Source organism: Prosopis cineraria, unplaced genomic scaffold (assembly GCF_029017545.1).
Source record: "Prosopis cineraria cultivar Desert tree isolate PC_DT_omini unplaced genomic scaffold, ASM2901754v1 PC10, whole genome shotgun sequence".
NCBI classification, from domain to species: Eukaryota; Viridiplantae; Streptophyta; class Magnoliopsida; order Fabales; family Fabaceae; genus Prosopis; species Prosopis cineraria.
Genome location: NW_026555341.1, coordinates 3,333,977 through 3,346,887, shown reverse-complemented (window position 1 = coordinate 3,346,887; position 12,911 = coordinate 3,333,977). Strand labels below are relative to the sequence as shown.

At 36.6% G+C, this 12,911-nt stretch overlaps 2 protein-coding genes and 1 long non-coding RNA gene across 5 annotated transcripts; 2 read left to right on the top strand and 1 right to left on the bottom strand.

The window, feature by feature from the left end:
- Window positions 1-1,593: 1,593 nt before the first annotated feature.
- On the top strand, window positions 1,594-2,611 carry LOC129322191 (ethylene-responsive transcription factor ERF011-like). Its single transcript, XM_054968325.1, has one exon. The coding sequence runs from the start codon at window positions 1,651-1,653 to the stop codon at window positions 2,308-2,310; it is 660 nt and encodes a 219-aa protein (XP_054824300.1). The 5' UTR covers window positions 1,594-1,650; the 3' UTR covers window positions 2,311-2,611.
- A 1,877-nt stretch (window positions 2,612-4,488) lies between these two features.
- Window positions 4,489-8,254, bottom strand: LOC129322190 (CBS domain-containing protein CBSX1, chloroplastic-like). 3 transcript variants are annotated; one of them, XM_054968323.1, is made up of 8 exons: window positions 7,787-8,253; window positions 6,838-6,925; window positions 6,664-6,728; window positions 6,328-6,376; window positions 6,146-6,222; window positions 5,009-5,124; window positions 4,836-4,893; window positions 4,489-4,738 (listed from the first exon to the last, which is right to left on the bottom strand). In XM_054968323.1, exons 1-8 carry the CDS (start codon window positions 7,997-7,999, stop codon window positions 4,664-4,666), a joined length of 741 nt encoding a protein of 246 aa, XP_054824298.1. In that variant the 5' UTR covers window positions 8,000-8,253; the 3' UTR covers window positions 4,489-4,663. The 3 variants fall into 3 exon arrangements, 2 of the variants coding, with proteins under 2 accessions (XP_054824298.1, XP_054824299.1); XM_054968324.1 differs by having other exon boundaries at window positions 6,170-6,222; window positions 7,787-8,252; XR_008596217.1 differs by having other exon boundaries at window positions 4,565-4,738; window positions 4,980-5,124; window positions 7,787-8,254.
- A 1,666-nt stretch (window positions 8,255-9,920) lies between these two features.
- On the top strand, window positions 9,921-12,265 carry LOC129321369 (uncharacterized). The gene is made up of 3 exons (XR_008595986.1): window positions 9,921-10,053; window positions 10,146-10,241; window positions 10,956-12,265. It is a non-coding gene; the product is annotated as an uncharacterized LOC129321369 (long non-coding RNA).
- The last annotated feature ends 646 nt before the right edge of the window (window positions 12,266-12,911 follow it).

Here is a 12,911-nt window from a genome sequence, read left to right as displayed (position 1 = left end):
ATAAAAAAAAAAAATTACTACAGTACATTTATTCGTTTTTGGGCAAAAATATCTAACCTTTTTTCCACATTCGGCAAGAAAACCCAAACAAAGAACAAACCGAAGGTAGTTTCGTAAAGGATGAGGAGAGGAAAGCGTCTACTCGCATTCATGCAGCCAGGTCTTCGGGCATTAATTATTTTGGATATTTCAAAACATTCAATTTAATTTGTAAACATTTCATTGTGGTCCTTCATCAGTTTCCTTCGTTAAAGATGAGAAGATTCAGTAACAGTTTTATTACAGTCAAGTTTAGTGATGTGCTTGACTTCAATTCTTTATTTTGTTCTCTCCAAAAGCTGTATATCGTGCCTCAAAATAAATAAATGTACTATTTCAATTAAGGTGAAAATAAGTCAGGCCTTTATCAAAATTTATTTCAAGTCTAATTTAATATATTTATTAAATAAACTCAAGTCAGATTTAAACTTTTTTTTTATAGACCATTAATTGAGCCTATTTAACTTTTTCAAAGTTTAGTTTGCGAGTCTAACATGTTTGCCTATTTACATAAATATATATATATATATATATATTATGTAATATATCACATGCACATTAATTTCACCATTTAATTTTTAATAAATTTATTTTTAATTTTAAATATGTTTTCAATTATATTGGATTTATATATTAGTTTTTATGTTATTACTTTATTATTGTATTGTTGTTAGTAAGTCCTTTTAATTATCATATATTATAATTAATAAATTATATTATATATTTATACTAATAGTCTTAAATTTTATTTAAAATATTTAAAAATAAAATGTGAGTTTATTTAAAAAATTTACTTTTAAATAAGCTTTTAAATCAAAAAAGGTTTTAAATAGATTCAAACTTGAATCAAAAAAAAAAAAAACTTGATACAAACTTTATGTCAAGTTTAAGTTTATTTAATCTAAATCTAACTCGATCTAATTTATTTTTATCCCTAATCTCAACTTTAATATTGACAAAGAAAACAGAAAAGACGATGTCGGTGAAACGGTTCTGTAATTTAAAATAGGGAATATTTCATATATGTCCTAAATAAAAATATTATTTGCACACAATTCCAACAAATTTAATGAAATACTCACGGCGTGGTTGCAAATAACTTTCTTGGTTAAATATTGCACATATATATTCCTTGCATTTAACTAACATTGACTGATTGTCAATGATCATTCACCAATCACTTGGTCAGTCAAATAAAATATTTTTATTATTTTAATTTTTACAAATTAAATATTGTATATTTACAGGTCAATTGTCTTAAAATATTTTAATATTTAAAAAATTAAAGTTTATAGGTTTAATAGTTAAACATTTTAAATCTACGTGTAATTTTTAAAAAATTAATATTTTAATATTTACAAATTACCGTAGAGCCTTTTAATCGCTGGCTAAACTCCACAGCGAATTTGAGAGTATTTTGATTAGTTTCACAAATTTATAGAATTTATTTGTAAATAAGCATCTTATTATGACTTTTATAAATAGGGTCTTTAACTGGGACTTATTCATAATTTTATCTTCAGGCTCGGTTATTTATATTATATACTCTTTTTTGTTTCCCCGCCCCCCTTGGATTTGGGTTTAAAGAACGGGACATGGAAGCTTAAGCGGATGACAAGCTCAGTGGAGGAGTCCCACGAGGGTGTCTCCAAAAGGCGTTACTCTCTCGCACTCTCGCCATATTCCCCATTCCTCATGAAGATTCACTCTCTCTCTCTCCCTTTTGATTCAGATTTTACCCAAACTCGCCGAGGGGGAGAGATGGATGATGAAGCTGCGGAAGGTGGGGTGAGAGACAGAGAGACGCCGACCACGAAAAGAGGGGCAGTTGAAGGAGAGAGAAGATACAAAGGGATTAGGATGAGGAAGTGGGGCAAGTGGGTCGCCGAGATTCGAGAGCCCAATAAACGCTCCAGGATTTGGCTCGGCTCCTACTCCACGCCCGTCGCAGCGGCGCGGGCTTACGACACCGCCGTTTTCTATCTCAGGGGACCATCGGCCCGCCTCAATTTCCCCGACCTTTTAGAAGGCGGCGGCGTTGGCGGCTGCGACTGCGACATGTCGGCTGCTTCGATTAGGAAGAAAGCGACGGAGGTTGGTGCCAGGGTCGACGCGCTCCAGGCCGCTCGCCACCATCACCTCCATGCGTCGGTGGCTCCAGAGCTCATCTCACGCAGCGCAGGAGCCAGAACCGGCTCCGGGGAGTTTTTGGAGCGGGTTGATCTCAACAAGATACCGGAACCCGAGAATTCGGACTGCGACTGCGAATGAGACAGGAAGCAGAAGCAAATATCTAATGTGCAAACGTTCAGCATGAAGACAGACGGCCTGATGGATGATGGCTGTTCTGATGAAGCCTTCCTTATTCACTGGAGCGTACTCGTCTCATCCCCTCCTGATCCTGGCCAGTCTTTTTCTTCCATTCCGAAGGAATTTTGGCGTGGTTTAAAGAGTTAAATGTAAATTAATCAATTAATTAGTAATTAACTGGTCTCTTCAATTTCCATGATGATTTTTGTTGTTGAAGATGTTCGTAGCGTCTTGTTGTGGAGTAAATATTTGTTGCGTTGAATCAGGGCAAGTTTAGAAATTCGGTGGAAATCAGGATTTGTGGGGATGAGAATGAGGGGACAGGAGTGGCCTACAATGGGGAGAGGGAGCCATGTTAACCACTAAAGTTATAACTACTAAAAGAGAAGCGATAAGATCGAGAGAGTTTGGTTGTGCTGTCGATTGACAATCGGAGTGGTCGCTGCTTCTGCTTTCGTTTTCTTTGGGCATAACGATGCCTGATGGGGTCGCTTCATCGGTTTTGACGTTCCGATCTTTCTAACACGGCTCAAATCCTCACACAATCCACACTCTCATCTGTATCTTAACATCAACAATAGCAAACAAAATATCTTGCATCTCCGTGCCCGGCCAAATTAAAAAGGTCTCTGGCTCCATTAATTAATACTACTACCCGTGTTGTTCTTGCAACCATTTCGATTATGTGTTGGTGATTAAAACCTCCCACGGTTTGGCAGCACCACTGTTCATGACGGTTGTTACTAGTGGCTAAGACGCGCATTAACTCAGCATTGCCACTGTGCCACCAATGCATTGAAAACCAGCTCAGTTAAGTGTCATTACTAGCTGCATTGCACCTTTCATTCCTTGATATTTGCATCCGGATTCTCTCGGTAGAATTCGCCGACTAACTAATAATATATCTTGCAGTGATTTTCTGATTTGGATCTGAGCTGTATCCCATACTTTTAAGCTCACAAAGATATGTGATTAATCCATGATTAGCGGAAAGATTAAGATAACTTTTTTAAACTTGTTCTTATCTTAGGACTGAGGGGTGGCTTATGGTCAGAAGTAGGTGTGTGATTAAACTATTAAAGAGGTCGCCCTCCCAGCGGAAAGAAAAAGATTCTCTTCAGAGGCTGGCTGGCTGAATCAGCCAAGGCAGTGCGAGATCTATTCCTAGGTAAATGTATGTCACATGTTATCACCCAAAAAACACAAAAACAAAAAACAAAAAAACGTTGCGTGTGGTCGGAGGCCTTTATTTGGGAAATTAAAGGGAAGAAGACATTCAAAAGCCCCAGCACTGTGTTTCCCCAAACCAAGGAATGTGGAGATGGGGAAGGAGGATCCAAATGGCGATGAGAACGAGTCTTTTCACGACCATCCACTCTGATAGTCTCATTACTTATACTACCCACTAATTCAAATTAAAAAATAGCGACTTTAAATAAAAATATTTCTCTCAATATCCATTTTTTATTCGCAAAATTTGAACGCTCAATCTTACTTAAAAAGTACTTTCTAAATTCCAACTTCTCTTTATTTTAGGTTTTTGCGCTTACTAGAAAACTATTATTTTAGAATCTAAATGCTTGTTTATTTTTTTTTCCAACTATATCCTCGTTCAACTATTTATAATTATGTCTAGTACTTTCTAAACTATTGTATTAAATGATATTATTTCAATCCATATGAAGTACTAATATTGTATATTAATTAATGATTTCTTAATCTATGAACAAATCCCAGAAGGTAAAAACAACAAAAGAATTGAAAGGAATATCGGATTATCACTAGAGCCAACTACCGCTGCTGATGAGCATTTCAGATTTGGAAGGAAGCCAGGTCCAGACCAGAACACTCCCCCCACATTCAGTGCAACAACTAGTTATGGAGTCACTCGACACTTGAGCTCGACGTGTCTAGCAATATCTTTGTAGGGACACATCGGCAGTCGAAGATTAACACGAAGGAAATTTGTTTTATTGCGACAGTCATTCACACGTCATGCTCATCATTTTATTGCGACAGCTTTAAGTTTCACGTCAAACATCAGACTGAGGAGTTTCTCATCTTTAACAGTGGCAAAACACTAATCCCCGTCGCTCACCCTTCTCCAGCAACTATTGAGTTTATAATATATAGAGAAAATTTACAAGACTTGGCCCTTAAATAATTGAATGATGATTGACATTCTTGTACTTGTAAAACAATCCTATAATTGATATGGAGGCTAGGCATGCATGCCAAAATTTTAATTCTATTCAAAGCTAGTTTCGTCCACCAATTCAAACAACAAATGATATGAACAGTCTTCTATATCCTGTCATGCTTTCTTTTCGATAGCTCGCTTAATTTGAAGAGCGGCTCTGACTACATTTCCTCTTGTGATAATCCCGACCTTCAGATCATTAACAATGGCGTCTTAGAAACCCAAATAAACATAAAGATGAAGGTCAAGAAAATAAGAAAGATGAAGGAACGGGGAAGTCTCTTACCAGCCTACCCTCTGCATCTACAACTGGAAGTCGTCGGAATTTGGTCTCCAGCAATAACCTGAAGATAGAAGATAGAAATTTCAAAACTGTCATCTTTGATTAACGAAAGTAAATCGTAGGTGAAATGAGAAGTGGAAGAGAGACGTTGAACTTAAGGGAGCATAAAAAAGAACCTAGCAGCATCCTCGAGATTGATGGTCTCCCGAACAACCATAGGAGAGGTGGTCATTAATTCACCAATCACCTGGCCGTTGGTCTTGCTAAGCAGTTTCTGAACCTCATTGAAAGTCTGCGAGCCATTATAATATTAACAACATCTTTCATAAATTAAACAAATCATGAACCATCTGAACATTTAAAATCCTACAAGCAATACAATGAATCCAGTAAAGTGTAATCATGACTATGCAAATTTTAGTTTCCCTTTCTGTCCTTTTATCTTAAGCATACTGAGATGATTTCAGACCAATTTCAAAAGTGAAAGGAAGCTCTTGCCTTTCAATCACACTGGACAGCAACATTGTAAGGAACGGCTAGAATGCATTTTTATTAATGTATAAAATCTCAGAATGTTACTGTGAGAAAAAGAAAAGGAGTTATTCAAACCAATGAGGTTATATGGAGATGCCAATACAAAGCCTGCCTTGTCTTTGTAAAATTATATGGGGAAGAACAAACAATAATCAAGGGATTAGTTCATTAACCAAGACTACTGGGATTCTTAAACTTATAGCCATACTGGTCTTGCAAGCATGGCACAGAGGAGGGTCATGAAAGGTAACTGCCAAGAAATCACATCATTGCAGCCCTTAAACTGCAGTCATACTGGCATTCCAAGAGTGGTACAGAGGAGGGTAGTGAAAGGTACTGGTGGTGAAACTGTAACTATGCAAGAAAAGGAGGAAGAAGATAGATATGATGATTCATGAACACCCCCACCACCCATGACAACATCAACGAATAGAAAGGGCAAGAGGAGGACATATAGTGGGAGGTAAGGACCAGTGATTCAACCAGAATGAACAATTATGGAGTGTCGGAGCTGAAAGAGAATGGTCAATACAGATGAGATTATACGCATCATTGATAATTAGACAAGGCATAGGCTTTACTAACACCTCCCAGAGAGATATAGTTGACAACTGCAATATTTCATATTTGAAATCGTTTATAAAGCAAAGCAGGTATGGAATGCCTAGTTATGCGTATATGCAGCGCTGGTGAAATGTGGCTATTTCAACAATTGATAAGCCCTTCTTAAGCATATCATCAAACCACAGAACAAACAAACGGGACTCAAGTTCAACTACCAGTGGGGAGGACTTTTTACGTACTTTCCAAGAACTGTCAACTTCAGGAAACATGCTGTTATCTATTCGTCCATGGCCTGAAATGAGCATTACATCTTATTTGAGCTATAAGAGCTTATTAACAAAAATAAACATCACGTTTCCCAACAACTCATGTTTCATGTTTCACTGAACCGATTTACCTGATATAGAGTCTAATGCTAACAGGTCATAATCTGAAACAACACCAACCTGCAGGGTAAAAGAGAAAATTCACAAATCATTTCATGACAACTAATCCACCAATAATTCGTTGAACCAATCACATATAAGCTTGGCTATGTATAGTGCGGAAAGAATATGCAGCATAAATCATTGTCAAACATTTAAATGGATATCAACGTCTTCTGAATTTTTGAGAGAAAAAATAGAGTTGTAAAACTGCCAAAGAGTTCTCTTCATCAGTAGTAAGCAGTAAGGACACGGATTACACCAGCAAAATTTTAATTGATTCATGAAAATGGGTAGAGATGACTCACTAAGTTCCAATCATCATCTATCACAGGAAAACCAGTTATTCTGTGCTCAACAAGACTTTCCAGAGCTGTTGAAAAGTGGATAACATGTTAGAAATTTAAATTATAACCTCCTCCCCCGCATCAGGAAGAAATTTGCATGATGAGATAAGACGTGAACAAAAGCATGAAAATTACCTTCATCTACAGATGTTGTTGGCTTTACTACATGCAAGTACTCCTTGCTTGTCATAAAGTCACCAACAGTATAAACACCACTCCTTGACTGTATGCCATGTTAGAATTCAGTTAGTACAAGGAACACAAATTTCAGAAACGGAATTTGTAAGAGAGAGTAACAGTCGTGAACGTCTGGCATCATCAGGAAAGCAGAAAAAATTAATTTGGCCTTGATTTTTCTACCTCATGATAAGAGGCTTCTCTCTATTTGAAACTGCCAGATAAAAAGGTTTTCTTTTAATTGGCTTTGTTCTCTGTCACTCGTAAAGTGGAAGCGTCGTAGGAGAAGACAAATACGGCCATCCCAAAAAAGCTCTGAGATGCGAAATCATAATGTTTTTCGAAAGCAAAAGGTATAGTCCCAGGGCCCTGGGAAGTAGAATTAGCCGCTCGGTGCAAACTTACAACCATTATTTTTCCTCCTCGCCTCTAGTAATACTCCCTTTAGTTTAAACAAACCGCATATCAATGAATAACATAACCAAATAGCCAATAAAATATATATGCCTTACTGTCAGAACGATGTTTAACAATGCTAAAACCAGTCTGCTCCAAAGTTAAAGATCCAGTTTCCCATTTTTTAACTCCGAACAGCTTGAGAAACACAAATGACTTTCTAATTAAACTCGTGCATAAAATTGATGCGTATGCTCAGGAATCCGGTCGACTATGCAGTGACATGCTCCTTTATTCTTTCTTTCTTTTCTTTGGCCAAATCAGACTAAAGTTAACTGCACAAAATAATTGTAATTCACAGCTTCTATTCTCCTTTATATATATATATATACACACACACACACACATAGAGATTTTAATCACAGGGATAAATCTGGTCATTTCTCAAGGTACACTGCGCAAAAGGAGTTGAGTATAATTCAAGTGACAAATGCTATAAAAAAAGATATACCGGCACTGAATTAGTCGCGAGGGAGCTGGAAGCGGCCACCGGTGATCCACGAATCCTCAGAGCTCGACGGAAGCGGTGGAAGCACGGAACATTAATGGAGGCGTGACTCCTCCAAGTGGGTGGTGAGAAACCGAAGACGCAGAGCCTGTGATGGTTGGAAGAGAAGCCAGGACCAGGCAGCGGCAGAGCGTCAAGGTGAATGACCGAGTCCATTGTCAGCGTTTAACGCTCCTAGTTCTGGACTCGGAACTCAAAGTGAGGACAAGGGGCTTTTCAATATGCAGGGAACGCCCAGCAGATATTTACCGGGCAAGTCGATCCGCAGATGGAGACCGCGATTTCTTGCTTTTACAATGAAAAAAAAAAAAAAATCGAACAGAAATATCAAAACTGTCCCAGTAAAGTTCTGGTCGGGGAGACGGAACATCCAGATCGGACAGAGAACCCGCAACGCAATCTGCGCGTAGCCTTCAAGAATCGGAATAAATATCAAGGCCAGAAAGAAAAAATGGATTGGACCCGTATATACATGAGGCCCAATTTCAATTGAATTTTATGGCCCATCAGCCAGGCATGCTAAGGCTTCTCGTCTATGTTATCTCATCCAACATCATCAACATATGAAAAGACACACACAAATTATATGAACAAAAAAGAAAAGGTACACACAAAATATAAAATAGTGTAGTTTAAGGTACACACTACACACAAAATATAAAATAGTATAGTTTATGTTTCTGTATTTTATGTAATTCATGATTTGCAGAAGATGGACAAAAGACGTGTTTTTGATACAATGGACAAAAGACTTTTTTAATTGGTTGGGTGGAAGAGCAAGCAGGACGGAACCCATGTCTCAATCAAAACTAATGATTTTCGATACCCAACAAAGTGAAGCCCAATCATGCATTACAAAAAACAGCAAAAACAGAGAACATCATTCCAATAAGGCCCCCATGTGAAAGACCTCGCTTCTTTTTCTCCCTCCTTACGAGTATCCTCTTATTAAAAATAAAATAAAAATAAAAATAAAAAAAATTTTAGATTCATATACTTTATTTGTATTTTGTCATTAATTTTTATATTTTTTTAATATTTTTTTCCTGTATTTTTATTTTTTATTATTTTATATCCCTTTATAAATAAAATATAAGGATCTTAAAAGAACCTAAAACAATTAAAAATAAAAGTATAGGAACTGAAAATATAAAAAAATACAGTGATCAATAGAAAAATATAAGCAAAATATAGGACCTAAAGTTATATTTTTAAAAAAATAATTTTGTTCTATTGGACATTAAATGAAAATAATTCTTTTAACAAAAAAAATTAGCTCATCAGAGGGATTATTTTTTTTATTAGACCCAACTTGATCGGTAAAAGACTTTGCTTTGGCTCCAAAATTGTGCTGCCTTTTCCCACCAGGCCACCACATAACTTTTGGTTTTTATGCCCTTCTTCTCATGGCCCCCCCTCCCTTACTGTCTTATTCTTTCTCCTCTAGCTCTCACCCAAACATATTAAATAAAAAAAGATTTGCAACTAATTTATTACTTTTAAAACTGACTACATTGCTTGACCCCCAAAAAAAAAATGACAACATTGAATCATATGAACGATAGTATCCACACATTCGCGTTCCGCTAAATATTGTAGGATCGTTATTTCAATATTATTATTATTATTAACAGTCAATTTTTTTACCAATTTGACGTGCAGAGCTGAGAGTCTATATAGCTATATATAAAATAAAATTTATAAAAAAAAACCCCATTTTATTTACAAACTAAGAATATTTTTTATTAAATAATATTTTGTTTCTTGATTGAAACAAACTAAGAATATTACTCGTATCAAAATCAGGCAAAATGAAGGGCTAACACTTCTTTTCTGTAAAAAATAAAAAATAAAAAATCCGTAGGTTGAAAATGGACAATTTATTTTAAAACAAAAAGGTTGGGTTGAAGCAAGCTGTTTTCCGGCCCACTGGTTTTGACAAAATACGGTTAGGGACCACTTCGGGGACTGCACATGAGAAGGAAACTGCCAGTGCCACTCCGATTAACGTCTTGTAATACTAATAAAAATTACCAAGTTGAAGGCTTCATTCACCAAGTTGGCCTACTTGTGCCTTGTTTGGCTACCAAGTGGCTGCAACTTGAAAGCTTATTTGTTGAATTGCGGCTCCCCAGCACGAATCATCTAGGAAACGCAGCGCTGCGTCGTCACTAACATGGACTCGGGGCCCGATACAGAACATGAGAGAAGTTACTACTAACATGAACTCATTTTGTTGTGCCTCGTTTAAATCAACGAATTGTACGCTCACTAACCTTTCCTGATTATTCTTGCCACTCAGGTGTTTTCCTCCAAAATCTTCGAATGATGCCCAGAGACACGTTCTTCATTGCCTTTTTCTTTTTGTTTCTACCGGACGAGTCTGTAAACTTACAGAGTTCGTATTTTAACTCGCTTCTCTTTGATAAGTTTGATTTCCTTTGAAGATTCATGTGTTTAGATAATAAAAATCACCCGATCGATCCCCCAGAAAATATGTGTTTTCCTTTCTAATGAAACTGGAATTTCCGCCTTCGAGGCTTGGTAACAGTCAGACAATTCCAGTGATTTTTCGTGAATTTTTTAACCGGTATTTTCACTGCTAGAAAAAAAATTTATACTTAAATTTACAGAATAAAAGAAAAAATTATTTATTATTTTTCTATATCATTTTATATTACATATTTTATTTATAATAAGAGAAAAAATTATTTGTGTAATTATTGAATTAGGTGATTTTTAATTATTTTTCCACATCTCCCTCCATGTATGTTATCAATTTTTTTATTTTTATAAAATATTTAAACTTAGTTTTACTATTTTTTAATTAAAAAAATACATGTCACTGATTTGTCACTAATATGAAAATTTAGGGACAAAGATTAGTTATGAATTTAAATCAGTCATTAAATTTATAAAATTTAACCAAAATATAATGATATCATATATTTATCACCAATTTGTGTTAGCAGTGACATTTTTCTTAATAATATCTATAATCAGTGATCGATTGGAGATCCATCACTCGTAATTAATTTTAAATTTTCTAATATTATTTTATTTATTTTATTTTTATTTTGATGTATACCAGTTTGTTTGTTTTTTTTTACAGGTAGCGCCGTTTTTGTCATTTGTTCAATTCTAGGGCGAGTTATCGAATAATAGCAGTAGCAGTAGCTGGACAATAATTTTTCAAGATTCCGATCCGGTGATGATTCCAGGGGCCAAACCCCGAGTTATGTACGGTAAAGGGGAGGAAAATAAGACAGCCGAGGAGGAGTGTGCGTGCGTGAAAGTGCGTGAGAAATTATCATTTGAAGAAGATGTCTTGGGTGATATTATTGATTCTGCACAGCCCTTGGTCCAAGACAGTCTGGCTTGCATTTTGTTAAATATTCTCTCCCACAAGGCGCACCATAAAGGATCAATCCAGGCGATGGATTTACTTGAATAAACAACACTGGTGATATATTACTATTAATAATATTCGACAGCACAACTGAAATGTTATGAGATACGTAGAAAGTTTAGCAGGAAGCACTAAAGAATGATATGCCTATGTTTCGATCGCTTACTAGGTAATGGGCACCTTTATTTAATAAAGGGAAACGGATGGGAGGGGCTGGTCATGGCAAGTATGTCGTAGTATGTATGTGAGTATGTCCATTGTCCACCCACCTTTCCAGTTTCCACGTGTTTCTTTCCGTGCCAGTTTATTGATGCAATAAGATAAGTATGATAGGGCTCCACGTATGCAGGTGCAATATTTTATGGCAGCAAATAATTGCAATATATTACTGAATGGATGCTCCAGTCCAAACCATATAAATTCACGTGATTCACGGCACCGCGACAGGTCAACAACCTGGATTCGATCACAGATCCTCTGAAACGCCATGGACACCGTCCGATGCTTCTTCCCTCCCATCTACTTTTGGTGGGATGGCCCACCTCATCACTCCTTCATGTTCTACCTTTTCCCGCCGGTTTCCCTTCCCCCATTGCTCCCAAGTAGTATATATGCTGTAGATTTGACTCCAGTGGCCCATATATTTATTGCCCGGACCGAATCTGAATTCCTTCGCGTGACTTCCTTTTTCCTAATATCACAAGGTTTCATATTTTGAAATTGGGTTTTGACGGTGTAATCAGGCTTGAAACGCAAGTTTTGGTCTGGATTTTGTGCATAGAATTGTATGGATTGTTCCCATGGTTGAGCCGCCAATTACGGAATGGCCGTTTGGCAGGGGAAACATCTCCGAAAGGAGAAAACACTGTTGGGCTGCCTGGCAATTTCAGGAGGGAACGTATAAGCAAACATAGCATCATAATTTTATCCAAAATTCCAGTTACAAGTATTTTCCACTTTTGTACTCTCTCTTTTTTTTAACCTAACTTCATTGGGTATGAAATATTTTTCTTCATAACAAGTCAAATCAAATCAATTTAATTCACACTTGACAGTCGACATCCTTGTAATACCAACAAAGTATAACGCGAAAACAAAAAAGAAAACAGAGAAAATGCTGGATGAATGAGATGAGACGAGACTTGCGGGATATCATGTCATAGGATTTCGTGGTAGGTTGGGTTGGGTTTCTGAAACTGCCAAATGATATATAATTGATGAGGAATCCGGTGTTGCTACATATGGGAAGTAACACACGAATGTATATCGCATTTTTTGTGACACTTGATATTCCGGTTCTCCACATTGCCAATGAAACATCAACGTTACTCTTTGAATATGTTCTTTTTGCCCATTCCCACGCAAACTTCGTAACTTATTTTAAGAACATATGCCCTCCCTCACCAATCACCGTCCCTCCCTTTTTCCTGTCTCCCCGCTTTTCCCAAAAGTCCCTCCATTAATCCTTCTACATTACATTGTTAATGCTTAATATTTAATTCCAACAGACTCGCGCAAATACTCTCAACTTTTAAACATATAAATTTGTGTGGCGTGGCAGCTTTGATAGATTATTTTATGTGAATAATTTAAGTGACAACAGGATCCAAAAAACTGATCCAATCGAAGAATGGCGTGGATGCGATATAGTATAGCAGT